Source organism: Oryx dammah, unplaced genomic scaffold, assembly GCF_014754425.2.
Source record: "Oryx dammah isolate SB20612 unplaced genomic scaffold, SCBI_Odam_1.1 HiC_scaffold_18, whole genome shotgun sequence".
NCBI lineage: Eukaryota > Metazoa > Chordata > Mammalia > Artiodactyla > Bovidae > Oryx > Oryx dammah.
This window is the reverse complement of record NW_024070202.1, coordinates 52,486,892-52,507,514: the sequence shown is the minus strand read 5'-3', so window position 1 is coordinate 52,507,514 and position 20,623 is coordinate 52,486,892. Positions and strand designations below refer to the sequence as shown.

At 37.6% G+C, this 20,623-nt stretch overlaps 1 protein-coding gene and 1 non-coding gene across 2 annotated transcripts in view; both read left to right on the top strand.

The window, feature by feature from the left end:
• TES (testin LIM domain protein) overlaps nt 1–18,980 on the top strand; it is a 62,761-nt gene extending 43,781 nt beyond the window's left edge. Inside the window, exons 3-7 of the mRNA XM_040260892.1 lie at nt 5,948–6,200; nt 7,203–7,538; nt 8,495–8,710; nt 9,124–9,282; nt 18,033–18,980. Of these exons, the coding sequence (XP_040116826.1) occupies nt 5,948–6,200; nt 7,203–7,538; nt 8,495–8,710; nt 9,124–9,282; nt 18,033–18,221 (1,153 nt within the window). The 3' untranslated portion in view covers nt 18,222–18,980. The remainder of the gene's footprint in view (nt 1–5,947; nt 6,201–7,202; nt 7,539–8,494; nt 8,711–9,123; nt 9,283–18,032) is intronic.
• Nucleotides 17,187–17,259, top strand: TRNAC-ACA. Its single transcript has one exon. It is a non-coding gene; the product is annotated as a tRNA-Cys (tRNA).
• Nucleotides 18,981–20,623: the final 1,643 nt, after the last annotated feature.

The window sequence follows — 20,623 nt, the reverse complement described above, 5'->3', positions numbered from 1 at the left end:
GCTATAGGGCAGTTTAGAAGATTTAGAGATATGACGGCTGTGCTAAGTATGGGAGCTGATTTAAATACTCCCCTCAAACGAATAGCTCAAATAAATTTAATAAACTTTTTAAGCCTTACACGTATCATCAAAAGTTACATGTGAATCACCTGAAGAAGCATACTGCACACGCCTTCTAAACATAGCCCCTTGCACATGGGTGCTCTGCTCACCTGTGCCGTTTTCATTTCATTTCAGGTTGGTCTAAAACAAACTTTTTAAAGTTCCTTGTTTTCTTAAATATCCTACTCATCCTCAGACTTTCTCTTAGATAAAAAATAACGGTATCTCTCTCTTCCCTAGTTTCTTAACAGAATTTTCCATTTAATAAATTTATTGACTATTTTCCAAATGACTTGAAATTTCCTAAAAGATATTTCTAAAAATTAAAAAAAATAATTTAAATATGGGAGATTAGAATATAAAACACTGTAGACTAAAACCCCCCAAAATATTTTTTAAAACTTAGGTAAGTAGTGGATAGTGCACATTCCCACAAGGATAGCTCTTGGCACCTGGCCCAGATTTTATGGGTTTCTTTCTTGCCTAGTGGTTTGTAGCTGTCCCTTTTTATTGCAGAAATGGAGTTCTGGTTTTCGGAGTCTGGAACGAATGTGGTCATTCCAGCTACTACATTGATGACAACTCTCTGGCTAAAAGAATCATCCTACCCTTCTTGAGTCACATTCTTGCCAGTTCTGTTATTGCAGGTCACAGTTTTGGAGTAAGGATGCAGATGAGGCTTATAGTATATTGGGATTTTAAAAATGATCATGAATCAATCATAGGTTTTCCCCGCTTAGGAAACTGTTAATCAGGCATAGGCTGACTCCTTTAGCTACTACTTCTTCCCTCATCACTGCGCTATCAGTGTGGTGTCTTAACCTGAATTTACTTGCTTAATAAAGTTATATTGGATAGGTTAACGGGTAGACAGGGAATATAGATTTTCTCAGAATGTAAATCTTCAAAGAATAACCAAGATTAATAAGAAGAAGAAGTATAGAGACGGCTAGTATGTCATTGGTTAATATACTTTTTTATATAACATTTTCATAGTAAATATAATTTATTTAACCATGCTACAGCTTGTCATAGTATAGTTCATGCTTTAGAAAGTCCACAGGCTTTGTTTCACTTACTCTTTTACTATTAATCCTTCAGATTTTAGAATCTTGCTCTCTTTATTTCGTGGCATACATGTTATACTGGTGCACACCTGGATAATGAACATTTTTAAAGGAACGCCAGTATTCATCACTATCCTTGTAACATTATTATTTCCTTCTTTAGGCAGTCACTTTGCTGATACCAGGATGCATGCCGTAGTTCACAGCCATATAAGGAACTGTTTATTTATGTAAGAACTAAACTCCCAGCCTACCTCTTTCCCCTCAGGAAGGCATCATGTTAAACTTGATCCAAAAGCACTGTGATAGTTTTATGAATAATTGTATTGTTTTTGTTAACTGAAGAACAGGAATGAAGAACATACTGTAGTAGGATAGTATGCTCCTTTGCAGGAGATGAAAGTATGAGATAACCAGATGTAAGTCTTTTATAGCTGAACTAGAATATGCAAACTATTCAGCAAGTTATTAGCAAATAAAGAATTCTGACCGATGTGTACACAAGGGAAATACTTTGCCTCCCTACCCTACATCTCTTGACACATTGTCTTTCTCTCTCTTTCTGGGACTGTATAAGTCCAATGTAATATTTTCAGTTTGCATACCTCACCTTAAGAAAAACAGAACATAAAAGTAAATAATTATTTAATAATTTGTTATTTGGCAAAGTGTTTGGGGGTTTTTTTTGGTAATTTTCTGATGTAGAGAAATCCGATTATTTATATTAATTTTAAATATGTAAGACTTACTAATTAACTTTTCATGATGCTAATACATTTTTATATGATTGATTTGAGCATGTGTAATTAACAGTTTAGTTTCTCCCTTTCTGATGAATCCTTACCACTTGTATTTCTTTGAACTTTCTTATTGCTCTGATTACTACCCAAGGAAAAATGAATGCAGTGGCAATGGCAAGGTTGCTTTCTTGCTTCAGATCCTGAAATGAATGCACTAAGTATGATGGATGCTGAGTGCTTGCTGACTTTTTTCCCCAGAAACCCTTTCTAAAGTCCTAATTCCTTTCTACAACTAAAATTACTTTAAATGTAATCAGAAGAAATGTTGATATGTATTGAATGTTTTCTGTATCCAATGAGAAGGAAACCTTTATCAGTTTCTGTTATTGTCTTTATTTTCCTTTTTACTTTAGGTTTTGTCTGAATATTCCCTAACCTCCTGAGTTAAACACTTAGCTTATTAATTTTTATTCTTCTTTCTAATTTGAGCATACCTTAACTACAATTTTCCTCCTCAGCATCTCTTCAGTTGTATTTTACAAGTTTCAGGAAGTAATAGTTTTGCTTTCTTTTTTCCTAAAATGTTTTTTGTTTTAATTGTAATTCTTTTCTTTCAACATTTAATTTTTTAAGAGTCTTTTTTTTAAAGTACTCTGTAATGTTTTTGTTGATGATTTTTAACATAACTGCATTCTGTTCAGTTTATCTGGTTGATGATCTGTCCTTGAGACTTGCTCTATCACCTAGTAGATGTTAGGTTTTTCAAAGTGTTTCAAATAGTTGTAAAAAGAATATATATTCTCCAGTCACTGGATATAATGCTTTCATGTGTCTCAGGTCAGGCTTGATACTTGTGTTATTCAAATCTTTATCTCTAATTTTTTTAAATCTCACCATAATGATGGCTTTGTCCATTTGCTTCTTATAGTTCTGTTACTTTTGCTTATATATGTTGAAGTTAGGTTATTAGGTGGTATTAAGTTAATTGTTATAGCAGAGAAGTGATTTTAAATATTTGTTACTGTGAAGTGATTCTGATACTCATTGAGGGAAAAAGACTTAATTGTATTCCCTAATATCATGGCTCAGTTGGTCTAGAATCCGCCTGCAATGTGGGAGACCTGAGTTCGATCCCTGGGTTGGATGAGCCCCTATAGAAGGGAAAGGCTACCCACTCCAGTATTCTGGCCTGGAGAATTCCATGGACTTAGTCCATGGGGTCACAAAGAGTTGGACACAACTGAGCGACTTTCACTTTCAATATATGTAACAACGTTTTGCTGGTATTTGCCAGATTTATCTTTTTGCATCGTCATACTTTTCATCCTTTCTATGTGGTTAAAATTTAAGTGTTTCTTAAACAGCATATAGTTTAACTACTTTGTTATATTATCCTTCTGAAAGCCTTCATCTTTTAACTGGAGAAATGAGTCCATTTATTGTGACTGTTGATATGCTTGTGTTATATCAACCATCTAATTTGTGCTTTCTACATGTCCTAAGTTCCCAAGTTTATTTTTCTCCGATCTTGTTTGACTAATTACATTTTCATATTTTCATCCCTTTTTATCATAGTTAGAAATTACATTTCTTTCTTTAGTTATCTGGATATTTTAACATATATAGTTAACAACATCCAATGTTAATCTATATCTTCAGTATCTTCCTGAACAGTGTAAGGATAATAAAATTGTTTTTTTTAGCTCTCCGATTTCTCCCTCTAACTTATATGCTATCATTGTGCTGTATTTTAGTTCCAGCTTGTATTTTTAATCCCACAAATTCTTTCTACTCTCTGTTTTCCTCTGTCATCTTTGCCAGCTTCTGCTCCTGTACCAGGCTCCCTCCTGAGGCCTCATCTCCCTCTGCTCTTCCCCCAGGAGGTGAAAGTGCTCTATTCAACTTATTCCTTGACTTCTGAATTTATATTTTCCACCAGGCTACAGTTTCTAATAATAGATCTATATACCCTATAATCTACTTGATATCTTTACCCTGTTTTATAGGCATTTCAAACTTATTATTTCAGTTTGGATAGATTTCACCAACATTTTCATCCCATACCTCAGTACTATTCTTATTTTGCTTTTATGATCTAATAAATTACATTCCTTTTACAATCTTACTCATCCCAGAAACCTGGGTTCATTTTTTAGCTGATTCTGTCTTCCTTTCATCGCTGTATTCACAAGGCTTAATTCGTTTCACATTATTTGTTTAGTCACTCAGTCTTGTCCAACTCGTTGCACCCCATGGACTGTAGCCTGCCAGGTTCCTCTGTCCATGAGTTTCCCAGGCAAGAATACTGGAGTTGGTTGTCATTTCCTTCTCCAAGGGATCTTCATGACCCAGAGATCCAATTCAGGTTTCCTGAGAGTCACCTGCATTGCAGGCAGATTGTTTTACCACTGAGCCACAAGGGAAGACCAGTTTCACATTAAGGATATCTTAAATTTGTTCCTCCCTTTTTATCTCCACTATCAGATACTTCAGTGCAAACTATTACACATCTTACCCAGGCCAAAACAGTAACCATCCAAGATGTAAATTCCAGTTTTGAAATAGCAGTAGAATCCCTGTTCCTTAGGACCTAGCAGACTGGATGCACCATTGACATGTTAACTGGTCTTCCTGCTTTAAGTTACATCTATCCCTAAGTCCTCCATATGGCTGGTATTACAGCTTTTGAAAATGATAGATCTAATCATGTTATTCCATGACTTAAAAGCCTTCAGAGCCTCCTGATTGCTCACACAATGAAAGCCAGACTTCTTAATATGCCTTACAAGTAGTCCCTGCATGATCTCAGGCTTGCCTACCTTTCCAGCCTTGTCCCTACCCAAGTTACTTAGCTCACTGTAGTCATACATACCAGACTTCTCTGATCATAGGGCCTAAGGATGCAGTCTCCTAATACAGGACGACCACACATACTCTTTCTACCCAAAATGTCTGGAGGCTTTTCTTCTCCTGTCTTTACCTCTTCTCAAACACACACACACAGTTCACATTCATTTTACACATCCTTCAGATTTCAACCTAAATGTCACTTTCTTAGGATTAATGTTCTTATGGAGTCCTTTGCTCACCAGTTCCAAGTCAAAATTATATCCTCTCAAAGTAGTCTGTGATTATCACAAATGCATTTATAGGTATATGTGTGTGTGTGTGTGTGTCTGTGTGTGTGTGTGTGTGTGTGTCTGTGTCTGTGTGTGTGTGTGTGTCTGTGTCTGTGTGTGTCTGTGTGTCTGTATGTCTGTGTGTATATTTGTTTAATGTGTCTCCTCACTAGGTGGTAAGCATAAGATCTAGACTGTCAGAGACTGGGCCTAATTATTTTCATCATTATGTCCTAGTATCAGGTACATTGCTTGGCACATGGACACTCATATATGTTGCATAAATGAAAGATTACATACCACACCAGATTGGGGAAGGGAGATTGTGTCTTTTATACATAAGGGAGCACAGGTTAGGTGGTCACTAAATGTTTTGAAGAAATAAAAGAAGAGGAAAGGGAAAGGAAGAGCAAGGAAATGGAACATGAGAAAAGAGAGAAAAGGAAATTGGAAAGAAAATGAAAACAACTAAACATAAATCTTGGGTTACCATCCTTGAGGAGAAAAGTTATATCAACTTCTTTATCTCTCACTTAGGGAAAAAAAAATAGGTAATGGCTGCTATCATGCAATAAAATATGAAAATGCTTGCTGTGATAGTTTTTGGTGATTTTGTTTTATTTGCGTATCTGGTTGAGAGAATGAGGACTGTCACATTGGGGTTACTCTCAGCCATACTCCCTTGAGCATGCACTTTCTAATCAAAACCTTTTTCAAAGTCTTATAAAGCAAAGATGCATTTTTATGTTTCCTTACTTAAACTTATGTATAGCTACTTGTAATCCCCTCACCCCCACCTGTCATAAGTCTTGACTTTGCATACCATTATAAGGAATATTTGTAAAAATATATTATGAACTATATATGTATGATTGATTAAGTATAATTAATCATTGCCTGCTTATCTCCAAAATTATAGAAAAATATGTCGTAACTGCAAGTGTGGCCAAGAAGAGCATGATGTCCTCTTGAGCAATGAAGAGGATAGAAAAGTGGGGAAACTTTTTGAAGACACCAAGTACACCACCCTGATTGCAAAGCTAAAATCAGATGGAATTCCTATGTATAAACGCAATGTTATGATACTGACCAATCCAGTTGCTGCCAAGAAGAATGTCTCCATCAATACAGTTACCTACGAATGGGCTCCTCCTGTCCAGAATCAGGCACTGGTAAATAATAAGGGGGAGGGAAGTCCCTTTATTAAAGTTCCTACGCTACTTATTAAGGGCAGTTCCTTTAGTGATCTAATTGACCTCAGGTCTTTTATTTTTGGATTTTCCTAGTACCTTGACTTCCAACTCCTGTTGGACTTTTGGAAGTAAGATTAGATATCCCATAGAATTTTTCTCACTGCCTAGATAATTGGTGTTGACCTTTTCAAAGAAATGGCATGACACTTTCAGTAATTAAATGAAAAACATGTTTTGTATAAAGTTAGTAACTTCTTTGTTACTTTTGGGAAGATTTTTCTTAAGATGGTTAAAAAAATCTAAAGAATAGAATTTCTTTCAATTTTTTGTAACTCAAAAGGTGGTCAACACTATATTTCTTTTATATATAAGGCAGAAAAAAGCAATTTTGTGTCAAGCTCCTTCCACTAATATAATAACTAGATGAGACATTTGGAAATCTTTTAAGACGGTTAGTTAAATCATGAGAATGAATCTTGTGATATCATTTTCTTACAGAATACTGATGATCTTAGGCCATTCTGAACATGTCGCTTAAAAAATTGTTTTCTTTTGCAGTTATACAGTTGTATTTTTGTTTGTTTGGGGGGCTTTGTCTTTTTTATTAATTTTATTGGAGTATAGTTGATTTACAATGTTGTGTTAGTTTCAGATGTATAGCAAAGTAATTTTAGCACAAGTAAACATCAATAACCCAAGTCTTTACAAACTGAAAAAAAAGCTTTACTTTCATGAAGAAAAAAATGTGTTCATTTTTACTGAATGTGTTCATTTTTACTGACTAAATCTATTTATTGCACCATTTTTAATGTGTTTTTTAATATATTAACATCTCAAGATAACTTGTGTTATGAAGATCAGTTGCTATTAATGGATAAAACTGAATTCTTCAGTAATTTGATTCTAATGAGTGTTATATAGTATCATTTGTCTGATGGCCAAGGCCTCTCCCAGTTAACACTGGTCTCCTTTGTGGTCTAGGCCAGGCAGTACATGCAAATGCTGCCCAAAGAGAAGCAGCCGGTGGCAGGCTCAGAGGGGGCACAGTACCGGAAGAAGCAGTTGGCAAAGCAGCTCCCTGCCCATGACCAGGACCCTTCAAAATGCCATGAGTTATCTCCCAAAGAGGTGAAGGAGATGGAGCAGTTTGTGAAGAAATACAAGAGCGAGGCTCTGGGCGTAGGAGATGTCAAACTCCCGTGTGACATGAACACTCAAGGCCCCAACAGGATGTACATTCCTGGAGGGGACAGAAGCACCACAGCAGCAGTAGGGGCCATGGAGGACAAACCAGCGGAACCCAAAAGAGCTCAGTATGTAAGTAACGCAGTCGTGATGCTAGCCCATCTGGTACATTTTACAGGTTCATTCCGTTTCTTTGAATTGTGGGAGACTGGCGGGGGAAGTTGCATTCCTCTGTTTCCAGAAGGGAGTAGATGAGGGAAGTAAATTGAATTATAATTTCAGTTTAGGCTTATTTTAGATAATTATCATGTTTGAAACCTTGGTCTAAAGCCAGGTTTTCTGATTATCTGTTGCCAAAGACAATTACAAGTGTTATGTGTACACAGCAGTTAACATGGTGTCATGCTGGAATAAAACATACAATCTAGAATCTGTTTCTAAACATAATTTTGCTGTTAATTGTTTCTCTCTCCCCATAAATAAGAATAATATATGCTTAGGTTAATTTGGTTTTGCTCGTGAGAACATGCATAAAATTCAAACTTAAACATGTGGATATATAGTCAATCATACTTTTTAAAAATGTCTCCTAAAACAGGGGAATTGAAGTCATTTTTATGCCTTGAAAGTAGAAGAAAATTGTGACATAGATGAACCAAAAATAAGAACTAAACTTACTGTTCGGTATTTTTCATAGATCCTGTTAGCACATCAACCAACCAGGCTTAGTCCTGTATTAAAACAAAACAAAACAAAAAAATGGTAGAATAAGTTTTAAGGTAATCATTTTTGAGAGAACTACTTAAACCTGAAGTGCAGATTACTTTTAGCCTTTTTCCATAAGCAACTTTGATTCAGTAAACAGTGCTCTGTTACACACTGGGTGCAAGAATTACATTTGGAGAACCTGGAGAAAGCCAAGAGATTGCTTTTCACAAATACTAACACCATACTCCTATATGGACAAATTACTAACTTCAGTAGAAATTATTTCTCTTGGAAGTGGTTTCTCTGAATTCCTACTGGAACTGTTGATGAGAAGCGCCAGTCTTGGATGACTAGCTTGTTTTGGCTGGTTTCCCTTTCAGTCCTGCTACTGCTGCAAACTGAGTATGAAGGAGGGAGACCCAGCCATCTATGCTGAAAGGGCCGGATACGATAAACTATGGCACCCAGCTTGTTTCGTCTGCAGTACCTGCCATGAACTCCTGGTCGACATGATTTATTTCTGGAAGAATGGCAAGCTGTATTGTGGCAGACATTACTGTGACAGTGAGAAACCCCGGTGTGCTGGCTGTGATGAGGTATGTTCCCTAGGGTCACCCACATGCAGGCTCCCTTTTGCATCTTCCTGTGGTTCCCTCACCATGCTAACCAGGCCTCCCTTAGTGAGAAATGAGAAAGCAGAATGAATTAAGCCAGTATCGTGTGCTTTATTTACATCCAAAGAAGTTGAATGACAAAAACATTTCAGTCATTCTGAATGCCCATGTTAATAGTGTTGATAAATGAAGACTGTCCAGATACCTGAAACATTGATTTGAACTAAACCAAGTAATCATCCAAGTTCAAGCTTTAGGTTATCTTCAGACTTCAAACCCCCAAAAGTAGACTGATATTCCTTGTGGATCTAAATCTGTTGTCTAAAGAACCTAGCTTGGTCATTTGAAGCAAAAAGGAAAAAACATGATTGATCTTATTTTTATCCTCTTCCTAGCTGATATTCAGTAACGAGTATACCCAGGCAGAAAACCAAAACTGGCATCTGAAACACTTCTGCTGCTTTGACTGTGACAACATCCTAGCTGGAGAAATATACGTGATGGTCAATGACAAGCCTGTGTGCAAACCCTGTTATGTGAAGAACCATGCTGTGGTAAGAGACACCTTGGGATTCAGTAGCCTTGACCTGCTTTATTTAGGTCTCTTACAAAGGAGAAACAGAAAGTACTACTCTCAAATAGGAAACAGGTGAACTCTACCATAGGGTGTTAAAATCCAGGTAATTCAAAAACAGTACATGCGTTGACTAGGATGACCCACCTCAAGATTCTGTATATGCAGTTTATACTATGAAGTGCTACTTGATAACCAAATCTCCACCAAGAAAATTCCTTAATGGGAGTAACATTGATTGATTCTCATCATACAGATCAGCTTTCACTTAAATTAAGGTTTTTAGAGACTGTTCATATGCCTTAGCTCTGTTTGAATATTTATAAATTTCTGTTCATGTTACCAGATCACACACTGTGGCTTTGTTTTTGCTACCTGGAGATTGTACAGTGCCCTTTCTTAAACCCTCACTGAATTAATATATCTGTGAAACAATTTCAGAACAAAATTTGACTTGCATGTTTATTTGCATAAGCCAAGCATTCAAATATTTAATGTGAAAGTATATATATATGTGTGTGTATACACACACACAGAGACACACACATATATGTATATGTATAAAATCTGCCATGCTTACACAGAGCTTCTATTGCATGATGGCCCAGAGACAGATAAAGAGTTGACCATATATGGTAAAACTTATAATCCAGGAATATTAAAAGGATAGATGTTTACTTTATATGCAGGTAAATAAATACTAAAGATCTCCCTGAACTATCAACTTGAGGAGACTCCTGGCTGAGGAATATAATGACATATTTATATAGTTCTAGAAGTATGATATTATTAATATGAAAATAAGTTTAAGAAGTTTTGATGTCAGTGCCAATTTTCAACATTTACCCGTTGCCCTCAGATATAATCTATCAGCTATCATTTTCTATCAACGCTGCCTCATCAATGTATCTCAGGTTCTCACAGTTACAACTATTCCACTTCAGAGCTTTATCTTTTGTCATTTTGATTATTATAGTGACCTCAAATTTGGCCTCCCCACTTCCATTCTTCTTGTTCAAAGCTGCCTTCCATAATGATGGAAGATAATCTTTCTAAAATGAAAACCTGATCATTAAGCCTTTACTTAATAGATCCAGCCCCTTCTTACCTATCCAGCCACTTTTACTAGTTGTTGTTCAGTCAAGTCCAACTCTTTGTGATCCTGTGAACTGCAGCAGGCCAGGCTTGCCTACTATTTATCTAACCCAAATCATACCATTTCCCAAGGTACCTACACTTCATAGTTTATACTGTTCTTTGTCTTCTGCTAACACTCATTCCTTTGTCTAGTGTATCGTCCTATTCTGTTTTTATTTATTTATTTATTTTTGGCTGTGCCACGTAGCTTATGGGATCTTAGTTCTCTGACCAGGAATCGAACCCAGGCCCCTGGCGGTAAAATCACCAGGTCCTAACCATTGGGTTGCCAGAGGATCCCCTGCCTGTTTTACTTGATTATGCCTGCACACTCCTCCAGACTCAGTTTAAGCTTAACTTTTTCAGAACACCTTTCCTGATTCCCTACCCATGTTCCACCCCTTTCTCTCTGGCTAGGCAGGATGTCTCTCTTCCCTTTGGGGCTCTTTGTGTACTTACCCACATGTGTGATTGTCAATATCACTCATCTGTCTCTTCCACCAGACTGTAAATAGCTGGAGCATAGAGCTTCCCTCTATTTCCATACCCTCAATGTCTGCACTTAGGAAATGTTTGAGTGACTGACTCGTGTTTTAACATTTCTCATTTTCTGTGAGGGTCAGCATGGACCCTCCTTATAACTGAGGATAAGATGTTGAACCACTATGCAGTCTAATAGATCATTTAGCTTAAAAAAATGCTTCTTTGAATGTAGTTGCAACAGTTTCTCTGCAGAAGAGGATTATCATAATAAGCATTCACTGTATGGTGTGTTACCTTGGCCTCAAGGACTAGAATGTAAACTCCATGAGGGCAGGGATTTTTCTGCTTCTTTTCGGTTCTGTTTTCAACACAGGACAACATAGTAGGCACTCATTTATAGAATAAAGCTTTTAACAGATGAAGCTACTTTGTTATTAAATACAAGCTTCTCTCCATTACATTGCAGTAGTTATTGGAGAGGAATAACTACAGAGAGAATGCAAGAGACCCTAAGTTATTTAGCTTTATAATATAGCATGATTTATTTTAGAAGGTGTACTTTCTCAGTAAGATACACTATTGCCATGTGCTTAATACTAAAATGAATATTCATCATCTGAACAAAACTTAAGTGATAGAAGCATGCTAAAGGATATAAAAATTGGAAGATTGTCTAGTTTTGGGCATTGATCTGCTTAGATCTTTTAATTTTAAAAAGAAAAAAAAAAGAGTGAGAATATAAATAATTTTTAGACCTGAAGCTAAAACCTCAACTCAAAAAAGGACTTTTCTGAAGAAAAAATTAACCTGGAAGGAGGAAAGTGGGAAATACACTCAGTTTGTCTCTGCATGGTCTCTGGAATTCCAGTCTTAAGTGGCCACCCCAAGATTTCACATCTCTGCGATTTCACAGGACCCTCCTGCTAGAGAGTAAACGTCATTATCAATTTTTTTATTTTATAATGTATATACAAATAAATAAAAGAATTAGGAGGAATTGAAGGAAATAATAACAGATTATTAGCAGTTTAATTAAGAATTCAGGATAATCAAATATCAAGCATAAAGTGGTGGATGAAGTCCATAAATTCCCTTACCAGTCCTGGAGTCTCCAGACCCTTAGCTGAGTCCTGGGCAGCTTTCAGATTATGAGGAATTAGGGATAGGGATCCGGAGAAGGCAATGGCACCCCACTCCAGTGCTCTTGCCTGGAAAATCCCATGGACGGAGGAGCTTGGTAGGCTGCAGTGCATGAGGTTGTGAAGAGGCGAACACGACTGAGCAACTTGCTTTCGCTTTTCACCTTCATGCATTGGAGGAGGAAATGGCAACCCACTCCAGTGTTCTTGCCTGGAGAATCCCAGGGACGGGCTAGCCTGGTGGGCTGCTGTCTGTGGGGTCACAGAGAGTCGGACATAACTGAATTGACTTAGAGGCAGCAGCAGGGATAGGGATCGGTAGTTTTTACTTGGGGACATGTCAGATTTGGGGATGAATGGCAATCAAATTATTAATAACCCTAAATTTTCTGAAGCCCACAAACCCTACATTCTATGCTATTTCAGTTCAGTTCAGTCTCTCAGTCATGTCCAACTCTTTGCAACCCCATGAACTGCAGCACGCCATCCCTGCTGCATCCCTGTCAATCACCAACTCCCAGAGTTCACTCAGACTCATGTCCATCGAGTCGGTGATACCATCCAACCATCTCATCCTCTATCATCCCCTTCTGCTCCTGCCTTCAATCTTTCCGAGCATCAGGGTCTTTTCAAATGAGTCAGCTCTTTGCATCAGGTGGCCAACGTATTGGAGTTTCAGTTTCAGCATCAGTCCTTCCAATGAACACCCAGGACTGATCTCCTTCAGAATGGACTGGTTGGATCTCCTTGCAGTCCAAGGGACTCTCAAGAGTCTTCTCCAACACCGCAGTTCAAAAGCATCAATTCTTCGGCGCTCAGCTTTCTTTATAGTCCAACTCTCACATCCATACATGACCACAGGAGAAACCATAGCCTTGACTAGATGGACTTTTGTTGGCAAAGTAATGTCTCTGCTTTTGAATATGCTATCTAGGTCAGTCATAACTTTCCTTCCAAGGAGTAAGTGTCTTTTAATTTCACGGCTGCAATCACCATCTGCAGTGATTTTGGAGCCCAAAAAAATAAAGTCTGACATTGTTTCCACTGTTTCCCCATCTATTTCCCATGAAATGATGGGACCGGATGCCATGATCTTAGTTTTCTGAATGTTGAGCTTTAAGCCAAATTTTTCTCTCTCCTCTTTCACTTCCATCAAGAGGCTTTTTAGTTCCTCTTCACTTTCTGCCATAAGGGTGGTGTCATCTGCATATCTGAGGTTATTGACATTTCTCCCAGCAATCTTGATTCCAGCTTGTGCTTTTTCCAGCCCAGTGTTTCTCATGATGTACTCTGCATATAAGTTAAATAAGCAGGGTGACAATATACAGCCTTGACGTACTCCTTTTCCTGTTTGGAACCAGTCTGTTGTTCCATGTCCAGTTCTAACTGTTGCTTCCTGACCTGCATACAAATTTCTCAAGAGGCAGGTTAGGTGGTCTGGTATTCCCATCTCTTTCAGAATTTTCTACAGTTTATTGTGATCCACACAAAGGCTTTGGCATAGTCAAGAAAGCAGAAATAGATGTTTTTCTGGAACTCTCTTGCTTTTTCGATGATCCAGCAGATGTTGGCAATTTGATCTCTGGTTCCTCTGGTTCATCTGGAAGTTCACGGTTCACGTATTGCTGAAGCCTGGCTTGGAGAATTTTGAGCATTACTTTACTAGCATGTGAGATGAGTGCAATTATATGGTAGTTTGAGCATTCTTTGGCATCGCCTTTCTTTGGGATTGGAGTGAAAACTGACCTTTTCCAGTCCTGTGGCCACTGCTGAGTTTTCCAAATTTGCTAGCATATTGAGTGCAGCACTTTCACAGCATCATCTTTCAGAATTTGAAATAGCTCAACTGAAATTCCATCACCTCCACTAGCTTTGTTCGTAGTGGTGCTTCCTAAGGCCCACTTGACTTCACATTCCAGGAAATCTGGCTCTAGTTGAGTGTGAGTGATCACACCATTATGATTATCTGGGTCATAAGATCTTTTTTGTATAGTTCCTCTGTGTATTTTTGCCACCTCTTGTTAATATCTTCTGCTTCTGCTATGCCCACACCTTTTCTGTCCTTTATTGAACCCATCTTTGCAGGCTTCCCTGGTGGTTCAGATGGTAAAGCGTCTGCCTACAATGTGGGAGACCCAGGTTTGATCCCTGGGTCAGGGAAGATCCTCTGGAGAAGGAAATGGCAACCCACTCCAGTACTCTTGCCTGGAAAATCCCACAGATGGAGGAGCGTGGTAGGCTATAGTCCATGGGATCACAAAGAGTCAGACATGACTGAGCTACTTCACTTTCACTTTGCATGAAATGTTCCCTTGGCATCTCTGATTTTCTTGAAGAGATCTCTAGTCTTTCCCTTTCTCTTGTTTTCCTCTATTTCTTTGCATTGATCACTGAGGAAGGCTTTCTTATCTCTCCTTGCTATTCTTTGAACTCTGCATTCAAATGGGTATATCTTCCCTTTTCTTCTTTGCTTTTTGCGTCTCTTCTTTTCACAGCTATTTGTAAGGCCTCCTCAGACAGCCATTTTGCTTTTTTGCATTTCTTTTTCTTGAGGATGGTCTTGATTCCTGTCTCCTATACAATGTCACGAACCTCTGTCCATAGTTCATCAGGCACTCTATCTGTCAGATCTAGGCCCTTAAATCTATTTCTCACTTTCACTGTATAGTCATAAGGGATTTAATTTAGGTCATACCTGAATGGTCTAGTGGTTTTCCCCACTTTATTCAATTTAAGTCTGAATTTGGCAATAAGGAGTTCATGATCTGAGAAATAGTCAGTTCCCGGTCTTGTTTTTGCTGACTATATAGAGCTTCTTCCGGAGAAGGCAATGACACCCCACTCCAGTACCCTTGCCTGGAAAATCCCACGGACGGAGGAGCCTGGTAGGCTGCAGTCCATGGGGTCGCTAGGAGTCGGACACGACTGAGCAACTTCACTTTTACTTTTCACTTTCATGCATTGGAGAAGGAAATGGCAACCCACTCCAGTGTTCTTGCCTGGAGAATCCTAGGGACAGGGGAGCCTGGTGGGCTGCCATCTCTGGGGTCACACAGAGTCAGACACGACTGAAGTGACTTAGCAGCAGCAGCAGCATAGAGCTGCTTCATCTTTGGCTGCAAAAAATATAATCCATCTGATTTCAGTGTTGACCATCTGGTGATGTCCATGTGTAGAGTCTTCTCTTGTGTTGTTGGAAGAGGGTGTTTGCTATGACCAGTGCATTCTCTTGGCAGAACTCTATTAACCTTTGCCCTGCTTCATTCTGTAGTCCAAGGCCAAATTTGCCTGTTACTGCTATTTATATATTAAATTTTTTTACCAAAACAGTTTCCTTAATTGTACATAGAACAGTAATTATCACTTTTTAAAAATTACAGTGAAAACATGAGTTTTGAAAGATTATAAAATGCTCTATAACTACTATTAAAGGGCTGAGATAGAGAGGGTAGATCATGATCTAAAATCAGGGGAATAAAAAATTGAGTGTGAAAACAAAAATTACAAAGCTATAAAAATGAATTTATACAAAAGCAATTGCTTGCATGGTGCAGCTTCAGATTAGGAGTCATTGTAATCAAAACAGTCATTTTTGTTGTATTCAGGATTGATCATGCAAAGATCTCCCCTGCTTCTTAGGGAAGACTGGGTTGACATAAACTGTGAGATAAGGAGTTACAGTCTCTGTAATTAGAAACCTTGTACTTATCTAAAAATATAGAAAGTATTACTATATTGCAGGTCTGAAATGGATATCTATACCAAGGCCTCACACTACATGCTACATCAGTTCACCCAGTGAGTGAAAGTCACACATCTGTGACCCTCCGCAATCCATCTGCAATTCATCACACAGGAATTCCTGACAATCACAGTAAGAGACCAAGAGTGCAGAAGATTAGCCACCTTTATGTAATGCTGGACAATCTTACTGGTTTCTTCATTTGTTTATAAAATATTTAAAAGAAAAATATTAGGCAGTTTCAGTCATAACACATATAAACAAGAAGGCATATGAACTATCTAATGTTTTGGAGCTCTCAGTTGGGTAGTTTTGTCTTCTGCTGTAATAATGCCAGTTATTCATTTATTTTCTTGCTAAACATGTTCAGCTAAAGAAGAAAATTATGTGTCTTTGTGGGTGTGGATGTGTATATCTCATATATATCTGTACATAACATACATATATACTGAATGGCATATGGAATATAAGTGCTAATATTCCATGATATTTGATTTTACATAAATTATGACAGAAGAGATATTTTTAGTGCACACTAATTATTCTCAAACACTGTCAGTATTTTTGCTTGAGTCCTGAATTACTTTGAACATAGTTTTCACTTGTGTGTGCTAAGTCACTTCAGTCATATCCGACTCTTTGCGACCCCATGGACTGTAGCCCGCTAGGCTCCTCTGTCCATGGGATTCTCCGGGCAAGAATACTGGAGTGGGTTGCCATTCCCTTCTCCAGATTTTCACTTACTGCTGTCTAGAAATTAGTAGTGTTAATCATCTCATGTGTCATAGGTAAGACTGGTAAAATTATTGCTTCAGAGCTTTAGTGAATGAGGAAAAAATCTTTTTGAAAAAGACTATTTTTTAGAGCAGTGTTAGGTTTATAACAAAATTAAGAGGGAAATCCAGAGATTTTCCCATGTATTCCCTGCTCCCACACATGCATTGTCCTGTGCATTATCAACATCACTCACTAGAGTGGTACATTTTTAGACAAGGATGAATCTACATGGGCACACCATAATCACCCAAAGTCCATAGTTCAGCTTAGAGTTCACTCTTGATGTTGTGTGTTCTCTGGTTTGGACAAATGGCATATATGCATCATTGTAATATCATACAGAATATTTTTACTGGCCTGTAAGCCCTCTGTGCTCTGCCTGTTCTTCTCTTCATCCTGCCGGTCTCCTACTCCATACCCCTAGCAACCAATGATCTTTTTATTTTCTCCCTAGTTTTGCCTTTGCTATAATGCCATATAGTTGGAATCATACAGCAGATAGCTTTTCCAGATTAGCTTCTTTCACTTAGTAATGTGCATTTAACTTTCCTCCATGGCTTGATAGCTCATGTCTTTTTAGCTCTGAGTAGTATGAATGTGGAGACTTCCCTGGTGGCTCAGATGGTGAAAGCATCTGCCTACAATGCAGGAGACCCGGGTTCAATCCCTGGGTTGGGAAGATCCCCTGGAGAAGGAAATGGCAACCCACTCCAGTATTCTTGCCTGGAAAATCCCATGGACAGAGGAGCCTGGCATGCTACGGTCCATGGGGTCGCAAAGAGTCGGACATGACTGAGCAACTTCACTTGAGTATGAATGTATTAGTTTCTTTATCCATTTACCCACTGATGGACATCCTGGTTGCTTCCAGATTTTGGCAATTACAATTAAAGCATCATGTGCAGGTTTCTTTGTGGATATAAGTTTTCAAGTCATTTAGATAAATACCAAAGAGCACGACTGCTGGAGTATATAATTAAAGTATGCTTAGTCTTATTATAAGAAACTGCCAAACTGTCTTTCACATGAGTTGAAACATTTTGTGTTCCCACCAGCAATGAGTAAGAGTTTCTATTGTTCTTGCCAGCATTTGTGATATAGGAAAAATCATAAAACTTAAAAAAAATATAACTGCTGATATACAATCTAATAGATACACTGGAACCGAACACACTGCTTTGGAACTTCAAGAGTTTCTGCCTTGAACTCCCTCCCATGGCTTATCTTAGAAGCATCAAGTGCTGTTTGGACTTCACCTGTTATTTCCCACATGCTCCGCATATAACTGTGAAGGTTAACTAGAAGGTCATTCTCAGTTGTGTATCTTTGAGGTTGTCATTCTTGGTTTATTTCACCATCTAAAGAAATGCACTGTTCATTCTATTGTGAAAATGTTACCATCACAGTTTGATCTCTAATCCTCTTCTCTTCTTTGTATAACTGCCTTAACAGGTATGTCAAGGATGCCACAATGCCATTGATCCTGAAGTGCAGCGGGTGACCTATAACAACTTTAGCTGGCATGCGTCCACAGAGTGCTTTCTGTGCTCCTGCTGCAGCAAGTGTCTCATTGGGCAGAAGTTCATGCCTGTAGAAGGGATGGTTTTCTGCTCAGTGGAGTGTAAGAAGATGATGTCTTAAGAGGAGAGCACCAAGCAATAGTGAGCCCTAGCTATCCAGAGTGGTCTGCATTTCTACTGTAAAATGCAATTTGGAAAAATAAAAGGAAAAAAAAAGAAACTATAAAGGAAACCAGGAAATTTTGTTCAGTATCTTTCTTTGATGTTTTTCCTAACCAAATTTTTGCATCTCAATTTTTAAAACCTGCTTTAAGCATTTAATTTTTTAAATGGTAAAGAATTTTACCTTTCTTTGGCTTTCCAGATGTAAAATCTCTTGAGTTGGAAGCTTGAATTTAATGTCTTCATATTCCTACCTTCTTTGTGCCAAACACAGTATATATGAAACACTTAAAAGTTAGTGTTTGAATGGAAAGATGAGCATTTCATGTTCTATATTCTTTTTCCCTTCTTGTATAAAATGAAAAGGAAATTAAACTTGCCCTAATGCCAAGGCTGTGCGTTTATTGCCTCATCTTATTCGCTGAATTTTATCGTGATACACAGTGAATTCTTTTGACAGACAAAATAGAAATGCAGCATAGTATGAAGAACCATTATCATTTTAATGTCTATGCATTTGCTATTTCCTAACTTAGGCAGAGATGGCTTTACTGCATATCTCTATTTTTTTTTAATCTGCTCTACCTCTCAATATTCTCTTTGTAAGCTGATGACCTCCATTTGTGGCCTTGAATATTTTATTGTCACATGTGGCTTCCACACTTTTTACTTCTATAGATGGTTTTTGGCAAGCCACTCATTTATGTTATATTTTCAATCCAAAGAACATGAATACTTTTTTGTATCCAAGAAGCTATAACTTGTACTCTTTTCACTTGGCTGTGTGATTTGAATAGACGTTTTGCACGGTTTCCATTCTTTTCTAATGGATACTGTCCTATGATATGATGCCTGTTCATGGATGTATAACAAATGTCTTCTTTGCCTGTATACTTCCTTCCTTAGGTATTTCTAATGTTTATTTTTCCTTTTCTACTTCCATACAAAGCTATGCACTATGAAAATTAAATGGAATGAATGATATATGTATTATTATTCAAAATAAAGTCTCTTTCACTTTAATAGTTATACCTTTATTTTTTGTATCTTTTTCATTTGAGAGCCAAAAAGTCCTTCTGCAATTAAGTATTTGTTACAGCAGGGGGCAGTGTTTCCAAGGATAAAAAATAACCTGACAAATAAGGACTACTTCCTGACAAAACAGAACAGAAACTAGACTTTTCATTATGCTAAAGGGCTAAGTTTTATGAAACTTCATAATAAGTGAAAGCATTTAAATAGCTGGTTTTCAAGTCATGCACCAGTTTTTTCTTTCAGAAAAAAGGAAGTGTCATTTTAACTGAAGTCTGGAAAGCTACATTCTTTTCAGGTAAGTCTAACAAGTATTAACTCTTACACTCAAATTGCAACTCTGGATTTCTATGAATTTTTTCACAGCAGGCTATTGTGAAAAAGGAAGCAAATGTGGAAGAGTTGCAGCTTTGTTCTTCCTAATATTAGCAGGTTATGAGGTGGTTTTTTTGTTTGTTTTTTGTTTTTCCCTCAGTCTGAAGTATTTGTCACAGTAGAAGTAGCACTTTTCTCTGACACATACCCAGGATAATTTGATTATTTTTGAGCTCATATTTGTTTGGTTAATAGTGTTTCTCCTAAATTTTATACCCCACACCCCCACCCATCCCAACTCCACACTCACCTTCCACATATATTCCCTCTCTGCATTATGCTTTCCTTAGCCATGAAGAAGTGAGTTGAACATGTCACCTTATCCAAGAAGTAATTTTAAATGCTAATGTCACAGATATCCATCATTGTCTATAAGTATCACTTTATGCTTTCTCTAGTTTACCTTTGTCTCCAATGGCAAAAGATATATTTCCATTGCATTTTTTCTGTGACGTTTAACAGCTTAATATTCCCAAACATGGCTAAGTGAGAATAAACTGAAACAGTTTCTCTGCATGTTAACAGAACTACTCTTCACATGTCTGCCTGCACAGCCTCTCCTCTCCTGGAGCTGGGATTGAAGCAGGCTGTTTTGGAGATGGAGAGGCTCAAGAAATTTGGTTAAATCCATCTCTCACTACCTGAGATACTGATTGCATGAATATTAGGTATTTCCTGGAAGAAGAAACTACTTTGCCTGAGGAATACAGAATCTTTGTTTTGATTCATTACCCTGACTTGGTTTTACTTTGGCCTTGTAATACAATAGAATGAACTGTAATGAAATGTAATGCAAGAGAATGTGTACCATTTTCATTGTTTATCATTTAAAAACAAAAATGTTTATCAAATACTTTGCCCTTTAAGCACTTAACAAGAGAGTAAGATGGTTACTAGATTCTATAAGATTTTCTTTTCCTCTAGCATTTAGGATATGGTCACCCCATTTTATAT